The sequence below is a fragment of the Anopheles moucheti genome, unplaced genomic scaffold, assembly GCF_943734755.1.
Source record: "Anopheles moucheti unplaced genomic scaffold, idAnoMoucSN_F20_07 U1, whole genome shotgun sequence".
Taxonomy (NCBI): Eukaryota; Metazoa; Arthropoda; class Insecta; order Diptera; family Culicidae; genus Anopheles; species Anopheles moucheti.
In genome coordinates, this window is record NW_026453624.1 from 242492 (window position 1) to 262571 (window position 20080).

The 20080-nt window shown below is 43.6% G+C and overlaps 1 protein-coding gene, 1 non-coding gene and 1 pseudogene across 2 annotated transcripts; 2 read left to right on the plus strand and 1 right to left on the minus strand.

The window, feature by feature from the left end:
• Nucleotides 1-8386: 8386 nt before the first annotated feature.
• On the plus strand, nt 8387-8461 carry Trnad-guc (transfer RNA aspartic acid (anticodon GUC)). Its single transcript has one exon. It is a non-coding gene; the product is annotated as a tRNA-Asp (tRNA).
• A 389-nt stretch (nt 8462-8850) lies between these two features.
• Nucleotides 8851-10757, plus strand: LOC128309243 (uncharacterized; annotated as a pseudogene).
• Nucleotides 10156-14134, minus strand: LOC128309249 (uncharacterized). The gene is made up of 2 exons (XM_053045622.1): nt 10276-14134; nt 10156-10226 (listed from the first exon to the last, which is right to left on the minus strand). The coding sequence occupies exons 1-2, from the start codon at nt 14132-14134 to the stop codon at nt 10156-10158; spliced, it is 3930 nt and encodes a 1309-aa protein (XP_052901582.1).
• Between the last annotated feature and the right edge of the window lie 5946 nt (nt 14135-20080).

The following is a 20080-nucleotide window of genomic DNA, read 5'->3' on the forward strand; positions in this document are numbered from 1 at the left end:
ACCTTCCAACTCGAACTTTGTACTTTGGTATGAAGGCCCACGAGTGACTTTGTCATACAAAAACTGTTAATTTCGACGTCCATTGACCTTCGGTATCGAACTTTGTACTTTGGTATGAAGGCCCGCGAGTGACTTTGTCATACAAAAACTGTTAACCTCGACGTCCATTGACCTTCCAACTCGAACTTTGTACTTTGGTATGAAGGCCCGCGAGTGACTGTGTCATACAAAAACAGTTAATTTCGACGTCCATTGACCTTCCAACTCGAACTTTGTACTTTGGTATGAAGGCCCGCGAGTGACTTTGTCATACAAAAACAGTTAATTTCGACGTCCATTGACCTTCCAACTCGAACTTTGTACTTTGGTATGAAGGTCCGCGAGTGACTTTGTCATACAAAAACTGTTAATTTCGACGTCCATGGACCTTACAACTCGAACTTTGTACTTTGGTATGAAGGCCCGCGAGTGACTTTGTCATACAAAAACTGTTAACTTCAACGTCCATTGACCTTCTGTATCGAACTTTGTACTTTGGTATGAAGGCCCGCGAGTGACTTTGTCATACAAAAACTGTTAATTTCGACGTCCATTGACCTTCCAACTCGAACTTTGTACTTTGGTATAAAGGTCCGCGAGTGACTTTGTCATACAAAAACTGTTAATTTCGACGTCCATTGACCATCCAACTCGAACTTTGTACTTTGGTATGAAGGCCCGCGAGTGACTTTGTCATACAAAAACTGTTAATTTCGACGTCCATTGACCTTCCAACTCGAACTTTGTACTTTGGTATGAAGGCCCGCGAGTGACTTTGTCATACAAAAACTGTTAACTTCAACGTCCATTGACCTTCCAACTCGAACTTTGTACTTTGGTATGAAGGCCCGCGAGTGACTTTGTCATACAAAAACTGTTAATTTCGACGTCCATTGACCATCCAACTCGAACTTTGTACTTTGGTATGAAGGCCCGCGAGTGACTTTATCATAAAAAAACTGTTAATTTCGACGTCCATTGACCTTCCAACTCGAACTTTGTACTTTGGTATGAAAGTCCGCGAGTGACTTTGTCATACAAAACTGTTAATTTCGACGTCCATTGACCTTCCGTATCGAACTTTGTACTTTGGTATGAAGGCCCGCAAGTGACTTTGTCATACAAAAACTGTTAATTACGACGTCCATTGACCTTCCGTATCGAACTTTGTACTTTGGTATAAAGGTCCGCGAGTGACTTTGTCATACAAAAACTGTTAATTTCGACGTCCATTGACCATCCAACTCGAACTTTGTACTTTGGTATGAAGGCCCGCGAGTGACTTTGTCATAAAAAAACTGTTAATTTCGACGTCCATTGACCTTCCAACTCGAACTTTGTACTTTGGTATGAAAGTCCGCGAGTGACTTTGTCATACAAAAACTGTTAATTTCGACGTCCATTGACCTTCCAACTCGAACTTTGTACTTTGGTATGAAGGCCCGCGAGTGACTTTGTCATACAAAAACTGTTAACTTCGACGTCCATTGACCTTCCAACTCGAACTTTGTACTTTGGTATGAAGGCCCGCGAGTGACTTTGTCATACAAAAACTGTTAACTTCAACGTCCATTGACCTTCCAACTCGAACTTTGTACTTTGGTATGAAGGCCCGCGAGTGACTTTGTCATACAAAAACTGTTAATTTCGACGTCCATTGACCATCCAACTCGAACTTTGTACTTTGGTATGAAGGCCCGCGAGTGACTTTGTCATACAAAAACTGTTAACTTCAACGTCCATTGACCTTCCAACTCGAACTTTGTACTTTGGTATGAAGGCCCGCGAGTGACTTTGTCGTACAAAAACTGTTAATTTCGACGTCCATTGACCTTCCAACTCGAACTTTGTACTTTGGTATGAAGGCCCGCGAGTGACTTTGTCATACAAAAACTGTTAACTTCGACGTCCATTGACCTTCCAACTCGAACTTTGTACTTTGGTATGAAGGCCCGCGAGTGACTTTGTCATACAAAAACTGTTAATTTCGACGTCCATTGACCTTCCAACTCGAACTTTGTACTTTGGTATAAAGGTCCGCGAGTGACTTTGTCATACAAAAACTGTTAATTTCGACGTCCATTGACCATCCAACTCGAACTTTGTACTTTGGTATGAAGGCCCGCGAGTGACTTTGTCATACAAAAACTGTTAATTTCGACGTCCATTGACCTTCCAACTCGAACTTTGTACTTTGGTATGAAGGCCCGCGAGTGACTTTGTCATACAAAAACTGTTAATTTCGACGTCCATTGACCATCCAACTCGAACTTTGTACTTTGGTATGAAGGCCCGCGAGTGACTTTGTCATAAAAAAACTGTTAATTTCGACGTCCATTGACCTTCCAACTCGAACTTTGTACTTTGGTATGAAAGTCCGCGAGTGACTTTGTCATACAAAACTGTTAATTTCGACGTCCATTGACCTTCCGTATCGAACTTTGTACTTTGGTATGAAGGCCCGCGAGTGACTTTGTCGTACAAAAACTGTTAATTTCGACGTCCATTGACCTTCCAACTCGAACTTTGTACTTTGGTATGAAGGCCCGCGAGTGACTTTGTCATACAAAAACTGTTAACTTCAACGTCCATTGACCTTCCAACTCGAACTTTGTACTTTGGTATGAAGGCCCGCGAGTGACTTTGTCATACAAAAACTGTTAACTTCAACGTCCATTGACCTTCCAACTCGAACTTTGTACTTTGGTATGAAGGCCCGCGAGTGACTTTGTCATACAAAAACTGTTAATTTCGACGTCCATTGACCATCCAACTCGAACTTTGTACTTTGGTATGAAGGCCCGTGAGTGACTTTGTCATAAAAAAACTGTTAATTTCGACGTCCATTGACCTTCCAACTCGAACTTTGTACTTTGGTATGAAAGTCCGCGAGTGACTTTGTCATACAAAACTGTTAACTTCGACGTCCATTGACCATCCAACTCGAACTTTGTACTTTGGTATGAAGGCCCGCGAGTGACTTTGTCATACAAAAACTGTTAATTTCGACGTCCATTGACCATCCAACTCGAACTTTGTACTTTGGTATGAAGGCCCGCGAGTGACTTTGTCATACAAAAACTGTTAATTTCGACGTCCATTGACCATCCAACTCGAACTTTGTACTTTGGTATGAAGGTCCGCGAGTGACTTTGTCATACAAAAACTGTTAACTTCGACGTCCATTGACCTTCCAACTCGAACTTTGTACTTTGGTATGAAGGCCCGCTAGTGACTTTGTCATACAAAAACTGTTAATTTCGACGTCCATTGACCTTCCGTATCGAACTTTGTACTTTGGTATGAAGGCCCGCGAGTGACTTTGTCATACAAAAACTGTTAACTTTGACGTCCATTGACCATCCAACTCGAACTTTGTACTTTGGTATGAAGGCCCGCGAGTGACTTTGTCATACAAAAACTGTTAACTTCGACGTCCATTGACCTTCCAACTCGAACTTTGTACTTTGGTATGAAGGCCCGCGAGTGACTTTGTCATACAAAAACTGTTAATTTCGACGTCCATTGACCATCCAACTCGAACTTTGTACTTTGGTATGAAGGCCCGCGAGTGACTTTGTCATACAAAAACTGTTAATTTCGACGTCCATTGACCATCCAACTCGAACTTTGTACTTTGGTATGAAGGCCCGCGAGTGACTTTGTCATACAAAAACTGTTAATTTCGACGTCCATTGACCATCCAACTCGAACTTTGTACTTTGGTATGAAGGTCCGCGAGTGACTTTGTCATACAAAAACTGTTAACTTCGACGTCCATTGACCTTCCAACTCGAACTTTGTACTTTGGTATGAAGGCCCGCTAGTGACTTTGTCATACAAAAACTGTTAATTTCGACGTCCATTGACCTTCCGTATCGAACTTTGTACTTTGGTATGAAGGCCCACGAGTGACTTTGTCATACAAAAACTGTTACTTTCGACGTCCATTGACCTTCCAACTCGAACTTTGTACTTTGGTATAAAGGCCCGCGAGTGACTTTGTCATACCAAAACTGTTAATTTCGACGTCCATTGACCTTCCAACTCGAACTTTGTACTTTGGTATGAAGGCCCGCGAGTGACTTTGTCATACAAAAACTGTTAATTTCGACGTCCATTGACCATCTAACTCGAACTTTGTACTTTGGTATGAAGGCCCGCGAGTGACTTTGTCATACAAAAACTGTCAACTTTGACGTCCATTGACCATCCAACTCGAACTTTGTACTTTGGTATGAAGGCCCGCGAGTGACTTTGTCATACAAAAACTGTTAACTTCAACGTCCATTGACCATCCAACTCGAACTTTGTACTTTGGTATGAAGGCCCGCGAGTGACTTTGTCATACAAAAACTGTTAATTTCGACGTCCATTGACCTTCCAACTCGAACTTTGTACTTTGGTATGAAAGTCCGCGAGTGACTTTGTCATACAAAAACTGTTAACTTCGACGTCCATTGACCATCCAACTCGAACTTTGTACTTTGGTATGAAGGCCCGCGAGTGACTTTGTCATACAAAAACTGTTAACTTCGACGTCCATTGACCTTCCAACTCGAACTTTGTACTTTGGTATGAAGGCCCGCGAGTGATTTTGTCATACAAAAACTGTTAACTTCGACGTCCATTGACCTTCCAACTCGAACTTTGTACTTTGGTATGAAGGCCCGCGAGTGACTTTGTCATACAAAAACTGTTAATTTCGACGTCCATTGACCATCTAACTCGAACTTTGTACTTTGGTATGAAGGCCCGCGAGTGACTTTGTCATACAAAAACTGTCAACTTCGACGTCCATTGACCATCCAACTCGAACTTTGTACTTTGGTATGAAAGTCCGCGAGTGACTTTGTCATACAAAAACTGTTAATTTCGACGTCCATTGACCATCCAACTCGAACTTTGTACTTTGGTATGAAGGCCCGCGAGTGACTTTGTCATACAAAAACTGTTAATTTCGACGTCCATTGACCATCCAACTCGAACTTTGTACTTTGGTATGAAGGCCCGCGAGTGACTTTGTCATACAAAAACTGTTAATTTCGACGTCCATCGACCATCCAACTCGAACTTTGTACTTTGGTATGAAGGTCCGCGAGTGACTTTGTCATACAAAAACTGTTAATTTCGACGTCCATTGACCATCCAACTCGAACTTTGTACTTTGGTATGAAGGCCCGCGAGTGACTTTGTCATACAAAAACTGTTAATTTCGACGTCCATTGACCTTCCAACTCGAACTTTGTACTTTGGTATGAAGGCCCGCGAGTGACTTTGTCATACAAAAACTGTTAATTTCGACGTCCATTGACCTTCCAACTCGAACTTTGTACTTTGGTATGAAGGCCCGCGAGTGACTTTGTCATACAAAAACTGTTAACTTCGACGTCCATTGACCATCCAACTCGAACTTTGTACTTTGGTATGAAGGCCCGCGAGTGACTTTGTCATACAAAAACTGTTAATTTCGACGTCCATTGACCTTCCAACTCGAACTTTGTACTTTGGTATGAAGGCCCGCGAGTGACTTTGTCATACAAAAACTGTTAATTTCGACGTCCATTGACCATCCAACTCGAACTTTGTACTTTGGTATGAAGGTCCGCGAGTGACTTTGTCATACAAAAACTGTTAATTTCGACGTCCATTGACCTTCCAACTCGAACTTTGTACTTTGGTATAAAGGCCCGCGAGTGACTTTGTCATACAAAAACTGTTAATTTCGACGTCCATTGACCTTCCAACTCGAACTTTGTACTTTGGTATGTAGGTCCGCGAGTGACTTTGTCATACAAAAACTGTTAATTTTGACGTCCATTGACCATCTGTATCGAACTTTGTACTTTGGTATGAAGGTCCGCGAGTGACTTTGTCATACAAAAACTGTTAATTTCGACGTCCATTGACCATCCAACTCGAACTTTGTACTTTGGTATAAAGGCCCGCGAGTGACTTTGTCATACAAAAACTGTTAATTTCGACGTCCATTGACCTTTCAACTCGAACTTTGTACTTTGGTATGTAGGTCCGCGAGTGACTTTGTCATACAAAAACTGTTAATTTCGACGTCCATTGACCTTCCAACTCGAACTTTGTACTTTGGTATGAAGGCCCGCGAGTGACTTTGTCATACAAAAACTTTTAATTTCGATGTCCATTGACCTTCCAACTCGAACTTTGTACTTTGGTATGAAGGTCCGCGAGTGACTTTGTCATACAAAAACTGTTAACTTCGACGTCCATTGACCATCCAACTCGAACTTTGTACTTTGGTATAAAGGCCCGCGAGTGACTTTGTCATACAAAAACTGTTAACTTCGACGTCCATTGACCATCCAACTCGAACTTTGTACTTTGGTATGAAGGCCCGCGAGTGACTTTGTCATACAAAAACTGTTAATTTCGACGTCCATTGACCTTCTGTATCGAACTTTGTACTTTGGTATGAAGACCCGCGAGTGACTTTGTCATACAAAAACTGTTAATTTCGACGTCCATTGACCATCCAACTCGAACTTTGTACTTTGGTATGAAGGCCCGCGAGTGACTTTGTCATACAAAAACTGTTAATTTCGACGTCCATTGACCTTCCAACTCGAACTTTGTACTTTGGTATGAAGGCCCGCGAGTGACTTTGTCATACAAAAACTGTTAATTTCGATGTCCATTGACCTTCCGTATCGAACTTTGTACTTTGGTATGAAGGCCCGTGAGTGACTTTGTCATACAAAAACTGTTAATTTCGACGTCCATTGACCATCCAACTCGAACTTTGTACTTTGGTATGAAGGCCCGCGAGTGACTTTGTCATACAAAAACTGTTAATTTCGACGTCCATTGACCTTCCAACTCGAACTTTGTACTTTGGTATGAAGGTCCGCGAGTGACTTTGTCATACAAAAACTGTTAATTTCGACGTCCATTGACCATCCAACTCGAACTTTGTACTTTGGTATAAAGGCCCGCGAGTGACTTTGTCATACAAAAACTGTTAACTTCGACGTCCATTGACCATCCAACTCGAACTTTGTACTTTGGTATGAAGGCCCGCGAGTGACTTTGTCATACAAAAACTGTTAATTTCGACGTCCATTGACCTTCTGTATCGAACTTTGTACTTTGGTATGAAGACCCGCGAGTGACTTTGTCATACAAAAACTGTTAATTTCGACGTCCATTGACCATCCAACTCGAACTTTGTACTTTGGTATGAAGGCCCGCGAGTGACTTTGTCATACAAAAACTGTTAATTTCGACGTCCATTGACCTTCCAATTCGAACTTTGTACTTTGGTATGAAGGCCCGCGAGTGACTTTGTCATACAAAAACTGTTAATTTCGATGTCCATTGACCTTCCGTATCGAACTTTGTACTTTGGTATGAAGGCCCGTGAGTGACTTTGTCATACAAAAACTGTTAATTTCGACGTCCATTGACCATCCAACTCGAACTTTGTACTTTGGTATGAAGGCCCGCGAGTGACTTTGTCATACAAAAACTGTTAATTTCGACGTCCATTGACCTTCCAACTCGAACTTTGTACTTTGGTATGAAGGTCCGCGAGTGACTTTGTCATACAAAAACTGTTAATTTCGACGTCCATTGACCATCCAACTCGAACTTTGTACTTTGGTATGAAGGCCCGCGAGTGACTTTGTCATACAAAAACTGTTAATTTCGACGTCCATTGACCTTCCAACTCGAACTTTGTACTTTGGTATGAAGGCCCGCGAGTGACTTTGTCATACAAAAACTGTTAATTTCGATGTCCATTGACCTTCCGTATCGAACTTTGTACTTTGGTATGAAGGCCCGTGAGTGACTTCGTCATACAAAAACTGTTAATTTCGACGTCCATTGACCATCCAACTCGAACTTTGTACTTTGGTATGAAGGTCCGCGAGTGACTTTGTCATACAAAAACTGTTAACTTCGACGTCCATTGACCATCCAACTCGAACTTTGTACTTTGGTATGAAGGCCCGCGAGTGACTTTGTCATACAAAAACTGTTAATTTCGACGTCCATTGACCTTCCAACTCGAACTTTGTACTTTGGTATGAAGGCCCGCGAGTGACTTTGTCATACAAAAACTGTTAATTTCGACGTCCATTGACCATCCAACTCGAACTTTGTACTTTGGTATGAAGGCCCGCGAGTGACTTTGTCATACAAAAACTGTTAATTTCGACGTCCATTGACCATCCAACTCGAACTTTGTACTTTGGTATGAAGGCCCGCGAGTGACTTTGTCATACAAAAACTGTTAATTTCGACGTCCATTGACCATCCAACTCGAACTTTGTACTTTGGTATGAAGGTCCGTGTTGCGTCCAGCAACGATGCCTCGATAGTATAGTGGTCAGTATCCCCGCCTGTCACGCGGGAGACCGGGGTTCGATTCCCCGTCGGGGAGCCATCGGCTGTAAAAGGCCTTGAACAAATAAAAACGGTGTGATACGGTTTAATATCCACCAACCCTGACCAGAGAGGCAGTCTGCCTGCTCTCATGGTTGACAGGTCTGAAGCTACCTTCAACAGTTTCAACCCCCCTACGTCGCGTCCTGGTGGCGTTTCTCGGCTGTAAAAGGCCTTGAACACAATGCCCTTTTCGTCGATTAAGAAAGCTAGAAGTTTCTTTAATATCTAGCTTTATTTTAAAACATTAAAAAATTCAATTCTGCTTTCTGCGATAAAAAGAGGCCTGGTGCCTCTTTGCACGCACTTTTATCCTTTTTCTTTCCTCCCGATAGCGGTCATTACTCCTTCCTAGATTCATCCGAACCTCCGAAGGATCGAGCGGTTCGGATGAACGGCCCTAAGCCTGACCGACGTATCGTTTCGCCCTCTCTCTCGACAGTCTTTTTCGCCCCGCTGTCTGCTGTCAAAACGAGGACCGCTGTTAATAAACAACACTGGCCCCCGGTGTTTGACCACGTTAAACACCTCCGTGCGGTTCAACGTTAATAGTTGCGATTTTTACAGCAGGTCGTTCCAAAATCTTCCGGTTTCCTAACTGCACATGCACTCGACGAACTACGCCGTCTTTCGATGGTATTAGCTTGACGATTCTTCCTTTGGGCCAACATCCTCTTGGTAGAGCGTCATCCACCACTAGCACTAGGTCTCCTTCCATCAGAGGTGGTTGAGGCTGAAACCATTTGCTGCGACGAGTAAGCGTAGGCAAGTATGAGGCTACCCACCGTCGCCAAAACTGATCCGTATAAAGTTGTGATGTTTTCCAGCTGTTTTTTAATGCTGCGGAAGAGTCGTCAAACTTATTTATTGCTTTTGCCCCAGAAGATGATCCCAGTAGAAAATGATTGGGTGTTAGTGGAGCTTCTTCCTCATTATCAACTGATACGTGTGTTAGTGGACGCGTGTTGACTATGTGTTCGACCTCGATCAACCAGTTGGCGAAAATAGCGTCTGTTGGTGTTCTCGTAAACTGCATACTGGAAAGAGTGCGTTTTACAGATTGTACCAATCTCTCCCATGCACCGCCGAAGTGTGGAGCTCCAGGAGGGTTGTATCTCCACTTCGTATCGGGAAGATATACTGCATCAATCAGCTCTTCGTAGTCAATTTGCTTAGCAGCGTCCTTCAACTCACGATCAGCGCCGATGAAATTTGTTCCTCGGTCCGTCACGATTTCGATCGGAGTACCTCTGCGCGCGATGAAATTGCGTAGTGCGATGATGCAGGCGCTCGTATTCAAACTATAGGCTACCTCTATATGTATTGCTCGAATTGTTAGGCACGTAAACAGTACGCCCCAGCGTTTCTCTTGTCTACGTCCGTTAGCAACCAAAAAGGGGCCAAAATAATCAATTCCGGTATAGGAAAACGGTCTGGTGAACGGTGACAATCGTGCTAGAGGCAACTCATTCATTACGGGCGATCTTGGGAACGCTTGTCGAATCCTGCATATAAAGCAATTGCTTCTCACTCTGTGACACGCGCTTCTTAATGCAGGTATGTCAAACCGCTGCCGCACTTCGTTCATGACCGTTTGATGATTTTGGTGTTTATATTTCCAGTGAAATTCTGCTACCACCAGATCAGTCACCCAGGACCTTTTTGGAAGAATTATCGGCCTCTTTGTATCGTCACCTACATAACGACAGGCATCGATTCTTCCACGTACACGTAAAATATCGTTTTCGTCGATGTAAGCGCTGCGTCTAAAAAGAGGATCATGTTTATTAATGCTCTTTTTATTTTGGTTCGTACCTGACTTTTCTTCCAGAAGGCGCTGGTATTCTTCTGGGAATTCCGTTTTTTGTACTTCTGTAAATATGGACCGCTCAGCTTGTTGAAGTTCCTTCACCGTGAGATGTCCGTACTGCCGTTCTGTTGTAGGCGACCGGGCATTGTTGATGAATCTCCATAAGTAAGCGATGGCGCGATGCAAACGTTTCCAGTGAGAGAATCGCTCGAAAGCGATTATCGGCGTTATTTCGACATGATGTGATACGGTTGGTCGTATTTCTTCGTCCGTCCTCATAGGCTCAACAGGCTCCAGCTTCCACTCGTTCTCTGATTGTTGCAAGAAAGCTGGCCCTTTAAACCAGCTTCCACTGATGATGTGTCGGTTAAGGTTGTGCCATTTTGTTCCCTCATCGGCAACGTTGTTTTTTGTCGGTACCCAGTGCCATTCATTCACGGTCGAGCTCTCGAGAATTTCAGCTACTCGATGTGCTACGTAGATGCTGTATCTTCGATGATCAGCGTTGAGCCAACACAATACGTCTTTGGAGTCCGTCCACAAGAAGCGACGATCGATTTTCATTCGATGTGCTGTTTCGATGGCCGTCATCAGCCTTACCCCTAGTACGGCTGCCTGCAGCTCTAACCGCGGAATCGATGTATATTTCAACGGAGCCACTCTAGTTTTAGCGCCGATTAAAACAACTTCACGTTCTCTTTCTGACTGGAAACGAAAGTATCCAACGGCTGCAAATCCGTCTTTCCCGGCGTCTACGAAGATGTGAAGCTGAATCTTGCAATCATCGATTCTAATTGCGGTACGATAACAGCGCGGAATCTTGACCGATTGTAGCTGAGGTATACATGCTAACCATTTCTCCCATTTGTTTTGTAGACTAGCAGGAATTGGATCGTCCCACCCGATACCGGATCGCCAAATTTCCTGCAGCAGAACCTTAAGGAAGAACAAAAAGCCTGCAATCAGACCTAAGGGATCATATATTGTCATGAGTGTGCTTAAAACTTGTCGTTTAGTCGGCGTTGTTATCCCTTGCAGGATCTGTAGATCTTTTACTGGCACTCTGAATTGAAATGTATCTTCGTGCGAGTTCCACCACATTCCTAGAACCTTTTGTGCGCTCGCAGCTGGATCGAGGTTCATATCCTTTTCCGTATTATCGCTACCACCCACTGCTCGTAATACCTCGGTATGAGTTGCCATCCAATGGTGCAGTTTAAAACCTCCTTGAGAATGAATATATTTAACCTCTTGTGCGAGCTTTACTGCTTCCGGAACACTTTCTACGCTCGTAAGCATGTCGTCGACGTAATGATGATACTTTATGCACTCGACGGCTGATGGGAAACGATCTACGAAGCGATCAGCGTTCATATTCTTGACGAATTGTGCACAGCTTGGTGAACAGGCTGACCCAAAGGTCATTCTTATCATCACATATTCATCAGGATCGGATTGTAGAGGGTCAATTTTCCATAGGAATCTTTGACTGTTCTGATCCTCCTCGTTAATAACGATCTGGTGATACATTTCTTGAATATCAGCCGCTATCGCTACGCGAAATTCTCGAAATCTGCTGAGTACGGTCGGGAGAGGAGATAGCAGATCAGGTCCGGCCAGCAACATGGAATTAAGAGACGTTCCGTTTACCGCCGCTGCTGCATCCCACACCACTCGCACTTTATTTGGCTTATTTGGATTGAATACCGGGAAGATCGGTAGGTACCATTTTCTAGGATGTTTTTCCATACACTCCTTTTTAGATAGTTTTTTTACATAGCCCTTGTTGATGTGTTCATTCAATACCTGTTCCATCTTTTTTCGGAGATTTTCGTCTTTTGCCATCCGTCGTTCTAAACACTCCAAACGTCGTAAAGCCATCGATCGGTTATTGGGCAATTTCACGTCGTCATACCGCCACAATAAACCGGTGACATAGCGCTCTCCCTGCAATTCGGTGTTAGTTCGAAGCAGCATACTTGCTCGTTCATCGTCATTAGAAAGTCTTCTTATCTTGCCCATGCATCGCGGTTCTTCTAATGCAAAGCTACCTTTTAGTGCTTGATCAACCTTGATTTCTATGTCCTGGCACTCACAAAGCTGAGCTCTATGAAAAGCTACAACGCTGGTATTGCGCATTGAAGATGAATCGCAACCTGAGACTACCCATCCCAACCGTGTCTTTGTAGCAACTGGTTCATTTACCTGACCTTCAATTGTCTTCAACGGTACGGTGAGGTGATAGTTGTTCATGCCGATTAGAATGCGTGGAGGAGTAGCTGCGTACTGGGCTAACGGGATGGGAGCTAGGTGACGATATTTCTTTCTCAGGACTTCCATTGTTACACGTTGAGCAGGTAGTCCAAGACATTTAACCGTGCGAACATTTGAAGCTTCGTAGTTCGGTTCACCGCCAATGGACGTTCCAACTATGCTAACGCTCACCTGTTTCGAGTCTCGTTCTGTGCGATGCTGCCCTCCGGTCCATTTCAAACACAGGGGTCGGTTTGGTCCTTCCAGTCCCAGCTCGTCCACCAAAGATTGCTCAACAAGCGACACTGATGCGCCCTCATCGAGAAAGGCAACGGTTTTGACCGTCTTTCCTCCAGTACGGAGCTCAACCGGGATGTATCTCAGCATAATGTTTTCCTCCGTGGCTGTAGAGTGAGAGAAATTAGCTTCCGGCTTTCCCTTACCTGCTTTATTGTGAAGTGAAGGGTGATGCTTTGTCGTGCATCCTTCTCTGCCGCATGCACTAGTGTCCTTGCAGGGGGCACGGTGTTTTTTCAAACAGCGTTTGCACAAGTAGCGACTTTTAACGATGTCCCAGCGATCAGCGACACTCATCTGCCAATATGCGTCGCACTCGTGTAGGTGAGAGCATCCTTCGTCACATGCGCACTTTGCTTCCGTGTTGTTCTGCGAGTGATCATTGTTAGTATGTGCGTGAACATACTTACTGCTACGTTGTTCGGGCTGCGCTGCAGGGTTCGTCACAGACTGGGCTGCGCGTTTTATGTTTTGCATCCACTTTCCAAATTCGACTAAATTGACCTTCGGCAGGTTAATGCTGTGTAAACCCCACATCAGCTTGATCATCGGAGGAAGACAGCAAACCAACTCATCTAAAAGGGGGCCATCATATCGATCCTCGACCCCGTTGTTCCTTACTGTAGCACACATCTCGTCCACGGATACGGCGAACTGGATTAACGACTCTAGCTTTTCAACTTTCGGTGGCACTTGACGTCGTATTTGGCTTAACAGCGTTTTCACTATGATCTCCGGACGGCCAAACGAATTTTTTAACTCTTCCATTACCTCCTTCAGGTTTCCTGAATTTCTAACCCGGCCTTGAACCGCCTTAAGCGCTTCTCCTTTAAGTGCTTGTTGCAGCCTCACAATATTCTCTCCATCGGTATATCCGCACAGCTCTGTTGTCTCGTAGAATTGATTTGCAAATGCACACCACTCCTCGGGTTTACCGGAAAACGCTGGTAACTTGGAACTAACAGAACGTCTCGCTAATACCTGACTTTCGTCTAGAGCGAAGGATGTTGCAGCGGACCTGTTTTCGCGTCTTGACCCTTGCGAATCTTCTCTGTTGATGCGTTGGGCAAATTTTTCTAACACTGACTCGAGTCGATGTATGACGTCATGCTCCGGCCTACGCGGTTCGCGGGCCGCGTCTATTTCCTCCATCATACGATGGAAGCTTCTACTTATCTCATCCCATATGAGATTTGCATTATGGACGGGCGATGTGATCGATGTATCGGAGGGACGATTCGGTAGATTGGAAATTACTTCCGTCGATCTAGCTCTCGTGAATGGTTCCCGATTCACCTGGTTCGTATCCGCCATTTCACTAACGCCTGGCTCGGTTACAATGGGTGTTGCTCGATGCAGCGTAGACGAAGCGGGGGGCGGCGTTCCGGGCGCGCACATAAGGCATGTCCAATCCCTACTGTACACAGTTTCATCTTCGTTCACACAATTCAGATGAAACATCCGTTCGCATCGATCGCATTCCACTGCATTATCCGTATCTGCACCATTGCACACACCACACACTTTGCCTTCCATTGTCCAGTCGTAAGAGAGTTCTTGTTGCACTTCACGCTGATGCTGCGGTTTCGCTAAACGTTGCGGTTTCGCTTGCGTACCAACCGTGAAACTAGCAATTGAATTTTTTAAACTGTTGCGTCCAGCAACGATGCCCTTTTCGTCGATTAAGAAAGCTAGAAGTTTCTTTAATATCTAGCTTTATTTTAAAACATTAAAAAATTCAATTCTGCTTTCTGCGATAAAAAGAGGCCTGGTGCCTCTTTGCACGCACTTTTATCCTTTTTCTTTCCTCCCGATAGCGGTCATTACTCCTTCCTAGATTCATCCGAACCTCCGAAGGATCGAGCGGTTCGGATGAACGGCCCTAAGCCTGACCGACGTATCGTTTCGCCCTCTCTCTCGACAGTCTTTTTCGCCCCGCTGTCTGCTGTCAAAACGAGGACCGCTGTTAATAAACAACAGTCCGCGAGTGACTTTGTCATACAAAAACTGTTAACTTCGACGTCCATTGACCATCCAACTCGAACTTTGTACTTTGGTATGAAGGCCCGCGAGTGACTTTGTCATACAAAAACTGTTAATTTCGACGTCCATTGACCATCCAACTCGAACTTTGTACTTTGGTATGAAGGCCCGCGAGTGACTTTGTCATACAAAAACTCTTTATTTCGACGTCCATTAACCATCCAACTCGAACTTTGTACTTTGGTATGAAGGTCCGCGAGTGACTTTGTCATACAAAAACTGTTAACTTCAACGTCCATTGACCTTCCAACTCGAACTTTGTACTTTGGTATGAAGGTCCGCGAGTGACTTTGTCATACAAGAACTGTTAATTTCGACGTCCATTGACCATCCAACTCGAACTTTGTACTTTGGTATGAAGGCCCGCGAGTGACTTTGTCATACAAAAACTGTTAATTTCGACGTCCATTGACCTTCCAACTCGAACTTTGTACTTTGGTATGAAGGCCCGCGAGTGACTTTGTCATACAAAAACTGTTAATTTAGACGTCCATTGACCATCCAACTCGAACTTTGTACTTTGGTATGAAGGCCCGCGAGTGACTTTGTCATACATAAACTGTTAATTTCGACGTCCATTGACCATCCAACTCGAACTTTGTACTTTGGTATGAAGGCCCGCGAGTGACTTTGTCATACAAAAACTGTTAATTTCGACGTCCATTGACCATCCAACTCGAACTTTGTACTTTGGTATGAAGGCCCGCGAGTGACTTTGTCATAAAAAACTGTTTATTTCGACGTCCATTAACCATCCAACTCAAACTTTGTACTTTGGTATGAAGGCCCACGAGTGACTTTGTCATACAAAAACTGTAAATTTCGACGTCCATTGACCTTCCAACTCGAACTTTGTACTTTGGTATGAAGGCCCGCGAGTGACTTTGTCATACAAAAACTGTTAATTTCAACGTCCATTGACCTTCCAACTCGAACTTTGTACTTTGGTATAAAGGCCCGCGAGTGACTTTGTCATACAAAAACTGTAAATTTCGACGTCCATTGACCTTCCAACTCGAACTTTGTACTTTGGTATGAAGGCCCGCGAGTGACTTTGTCATACAAAAACTGTTAATTTCAACGTCCATTGACCTTCCAACTCGAACTTTGTACTTTGGTATGAAGGCCCACGAGTGACTTTGTCATACAAAAACTGTAAATTTCGACGTCCATTGACCTTCCAACTCGAACTTTGTACTTTGGTATGAAGGCCCGCGAGTGACTTTGTCATACAAAAACTGTTAATTTCAACGTCCATTGACCTTCCAACTCGAACTTTGTACTTTGGTATGAAGGCCCGCGAGTGACTTTGTCATACAAAAACTGTTAATTTCGACGTCCATTGACCATCCAACTCGAACTTTGTACTTTGGTATAAAGGCCCGCGAGTGACTTTGTCATACAAAAACTGTTAACTTCGACGTCCATTGACCATCCAACTCGAACTTTGTACTTTGGTATGAAGGCCCGCGAGTGACTTTGTCATACAAAAACTGTTAATTTCGACGTCCATTGACCTTCTGTATCGAACTTTGTACTTTGGTATGAAGGCCCGCGAGTGACTTTGTCATACAAAAACTGTTAACTTCGACGTCCATTGACCATCCAACTCGAACTTTGTACTTTGGTATGAAGGTCCGCGAGTGACTTTGTCATACAAAAACTGTTAATTTCGACGTCCATTGACCTTCCGTATCGAACTTTGTACTTTGGTATGAAGACCCGCGAGTGACTTTGTCATACAAAAACTGTTAATTTCGACGTCCATTGACCATCCAACTCGAACTTTGTACTTTGGTATGAAGGCCCGCGAGTGACTTTGTCATACAAAAACTGTTAATTTCGACGTCCATTGACCTTCCAACTCGAACTTTGTACTTTGGTATGAAGGCCCGCGAGTGACTTTGTCATACAAAAACTGTTAATTTCGATGTCCATTGACCTTCCGTATCGAACTTTGTACTTTGGTATGAAGGCCCGTGAGTGACTTTGTCATACAAAAACTGTTAATTTCGACGTCCATTGACCATCCAACTCGAACTTTGTACTTTGGTATGAAGGTCCGCGAGTGACTTTGTCATACAAAAACTGTTAACTTCGACGTCCATTGACCATCCAACTCGAACTTTGTACTTTGGTATGAAGGCCCGCGAGTGACTTTGTCATACAAAAACTGTTAATTTCGACGTCCATTGACCATCCAACTCGAACTTTGTACTTTGGTATAAAGGCCCGCGAGTGACTTTGTCATACAAAAACTGTTAATTTCGACGTCCATTGACCTTCCAACTCGAACTTTGTACTTTGGTATGAAGGCCCGCGAGTGACTTTGTCATACAAAAACTGTTAATTTCGACGTCCATTGACCATCCAACTCGAACTTTGTACTTTGGTATGAAGGCCCGCGAGTGACTTTGTCATACAAAAACTGTTAATTTCGACGTCCATTGACCATCCAACTCGAACTTTGTACTTTGGTATGAAGGTCCGCGAGTGACTTTGTCATACAAAAACTGTTAACTTCGACGTCCATTGACCATCCAACTCGAACTTTGTACTTTGGTATGAAGGCCCGCGAGTGACTTTGTCATACAAAAACTGTTAATTTCGACGTCCATTGACCATCCAACTCGAACTTTGTACTTTGGTATGAAGGCCCGCGAGTGACTTTGTCATACAAAAACTGTTAATTTCGACGTCCATTGACCTTCCAACTCGAACTTTGTACTTTGGTATGAAGGCCCGCGAGTGACTTTGTCATACAAAAACTGTTAATTTCGATGTCCATTGACCTTCCGTATCGAACTTTGTACTTTGGTATGAAGGCCCGTGAGTGACTTTGTCATACAAAAACTGTTAATTTCGACGTCCATTGACCATCCAACTCGAACTTTGTACTTTGGTATGAAGGCCCGCGAGTGACTTTGTCATACAAAAACTGTTAATTTCGACGTCCATTGACCATCCAACTCGAACTTTGTACTTTGGTATGAAGGCCCGCGAGTGACTTTGTCATACAAAAACTGTTAATTTCGACGTCCATTGACCATCCAACTCGAACTTTGTACTTTGGTATGAAGGTCCGCGAGTGACTTTGTCATACAAAAACTGTTAACTTCGACGTCCATTGACCATCCAACTCGAACTTTGTACTTTGGTATGAAGGCCCGCGAGTGACTTTGTCATACAAAAACTGTTAATTTCGACGTCCATTGACCATCCAACTCGAACTTTGTACTTTGGTATGAAGGCCCGCGAGTGACTTTGTCATACAAAAACTGTTAATTTCGACGTCCATTGACCTTCCAACTCGAACTTTGTACTTTGGTATGAAGGCCCGCGAGTGACTTTGTCATACAAAAACTGTTAATTTCGATGTCCATTGACCTTCCGTATCGAACTTTGTACTTTGGTATGAAGGCCCGTGAGTGACTTTGTCATACAAAAACTGTTAATTTCGACGTCCATTGACCATCCAACTCGAACTTTGTACTTTGGTATGAAGGCCCGCGAGTGACTTTGTCATACAAAAACTGTTAATTTCGACGTCCATTGACCTTCCAACTCGAACTTTGTACTTTGGTATGAAGGTCCGCGAGTGACTTTGTCATACAAAAACTGTTAATTTCGACGTCCATTGACCATCCAACTCGAACTTTGTACTTTGGTATAAAGGCCCGCGAGTGACTTTGTCATACAAAAACTGTTAACTTCGACGTCCATTGACCATCCAACTCGAACTTTGTACTTTGGTATGAAGGCCCGCGAGTGACTTTGTCATACAAAAACTGTTAATTTCGACGTCCATTGACCTTCTGTATCGAACTTTGTACTTTGGTATGAAGACCCGCGAGTGACTTTGTCATACAAAAACTGTTAATTTCGACGTCCATTGACCTTCCAACTCGAACTTTGTACTTTGGTATGAAGGCCCGCGAGTGACTTTGTCATACAAAAACTGTTAATTTCGACGTCCATTGACCATCCAACTCGAAATTTGTACTTTGGTATGAAGGCCCGCGAGTGACTTTGTCATACAAAAATTGTTAACTTCGACGTCCATTGACCTTTCGAGTCGAACTTTGTACTTTGGTATGAAGGCCCGTGAGTGACTTTGTCATACAAAAACTGTTAATTTCGACGTTCGTTGACCATCCAACTCGAACTTTGTACTTTGGTATGAAGGCCCGCGAGTGACTTTGTCATACAAAAACTGTTAACTTCGACGTTCGTTGACCATCCAACTCGAACTTTGTACTTTGGTATGAAGGCCCGCGAGTGACTTTGTCATACAAAAACTGTTAATTTCGACGTCCATTGACCATCCAACTCGAACTTTGTACTTTGGTATGCAAGCCCGCGAGTGACTTTGTCATACAAAAACTGTTAATTTCGACGTCCATTGACCATCCAACTCGAACTTTGTACTTTGGTATGAAGGCCCGCGAGTGACTTTGTCATACAAAAACTGTTAACTTCGACGTTCGTTGACCATCCAACTCGAACTTTGTACTTTGGTATGCAAGCCCGCGAGTGACTTTGTCATACAAAAACTGTCAACTTCGACGTCCATTGACCATCCAACTCGAACTTTGTACTTTGGTATGAAGGCCCGCGAGTGACTTTGTCATTCAAAAACTGTTAATTTCGACGTCCATTGACCATCCAACTCGAACTTTGTACTTTGGTATAAAGGCCCGCGAGTGACTTTGTCATACAAAAACTGTTAACTTCGACGTCCATTGACCATCCAACTCGAACTTTGTACTTTGGTATGAAGGTCCGCGAGTGACTTTGTCATACAAAAACTGTTAATTTCGACGTCCATTGACCATCCAACTCGAACTTTGTACTTTGGTATGAAGGCCCGCGAGTGACTTTGTCATACAAAAACTGTTAATTTCGACGTCCATTGACCATCCAACTCGAACTTTGTACTTTGGTATGAAGGCCCGCGAGTGACTTTGTCATACAAAAACTGTTAATTTCGACGTCCATTGACCATCCAACTCGAACTTTGTACTTTGGTATGAAGGTCCGCGAGTGACTTTGTCATACAAAAACTGTTAATTTCGACGTCCATTGACCTTCCGTAGCGAACTTTGTACTTTGGTATAAAGGTCCGTGAGTGACTTTGTCATACAAAAACTGTTAATTTTAACGTCCATTGACCTTACAACTCGAACTTTGTACTTTGGTATGAAGGTCCGCGAGTGA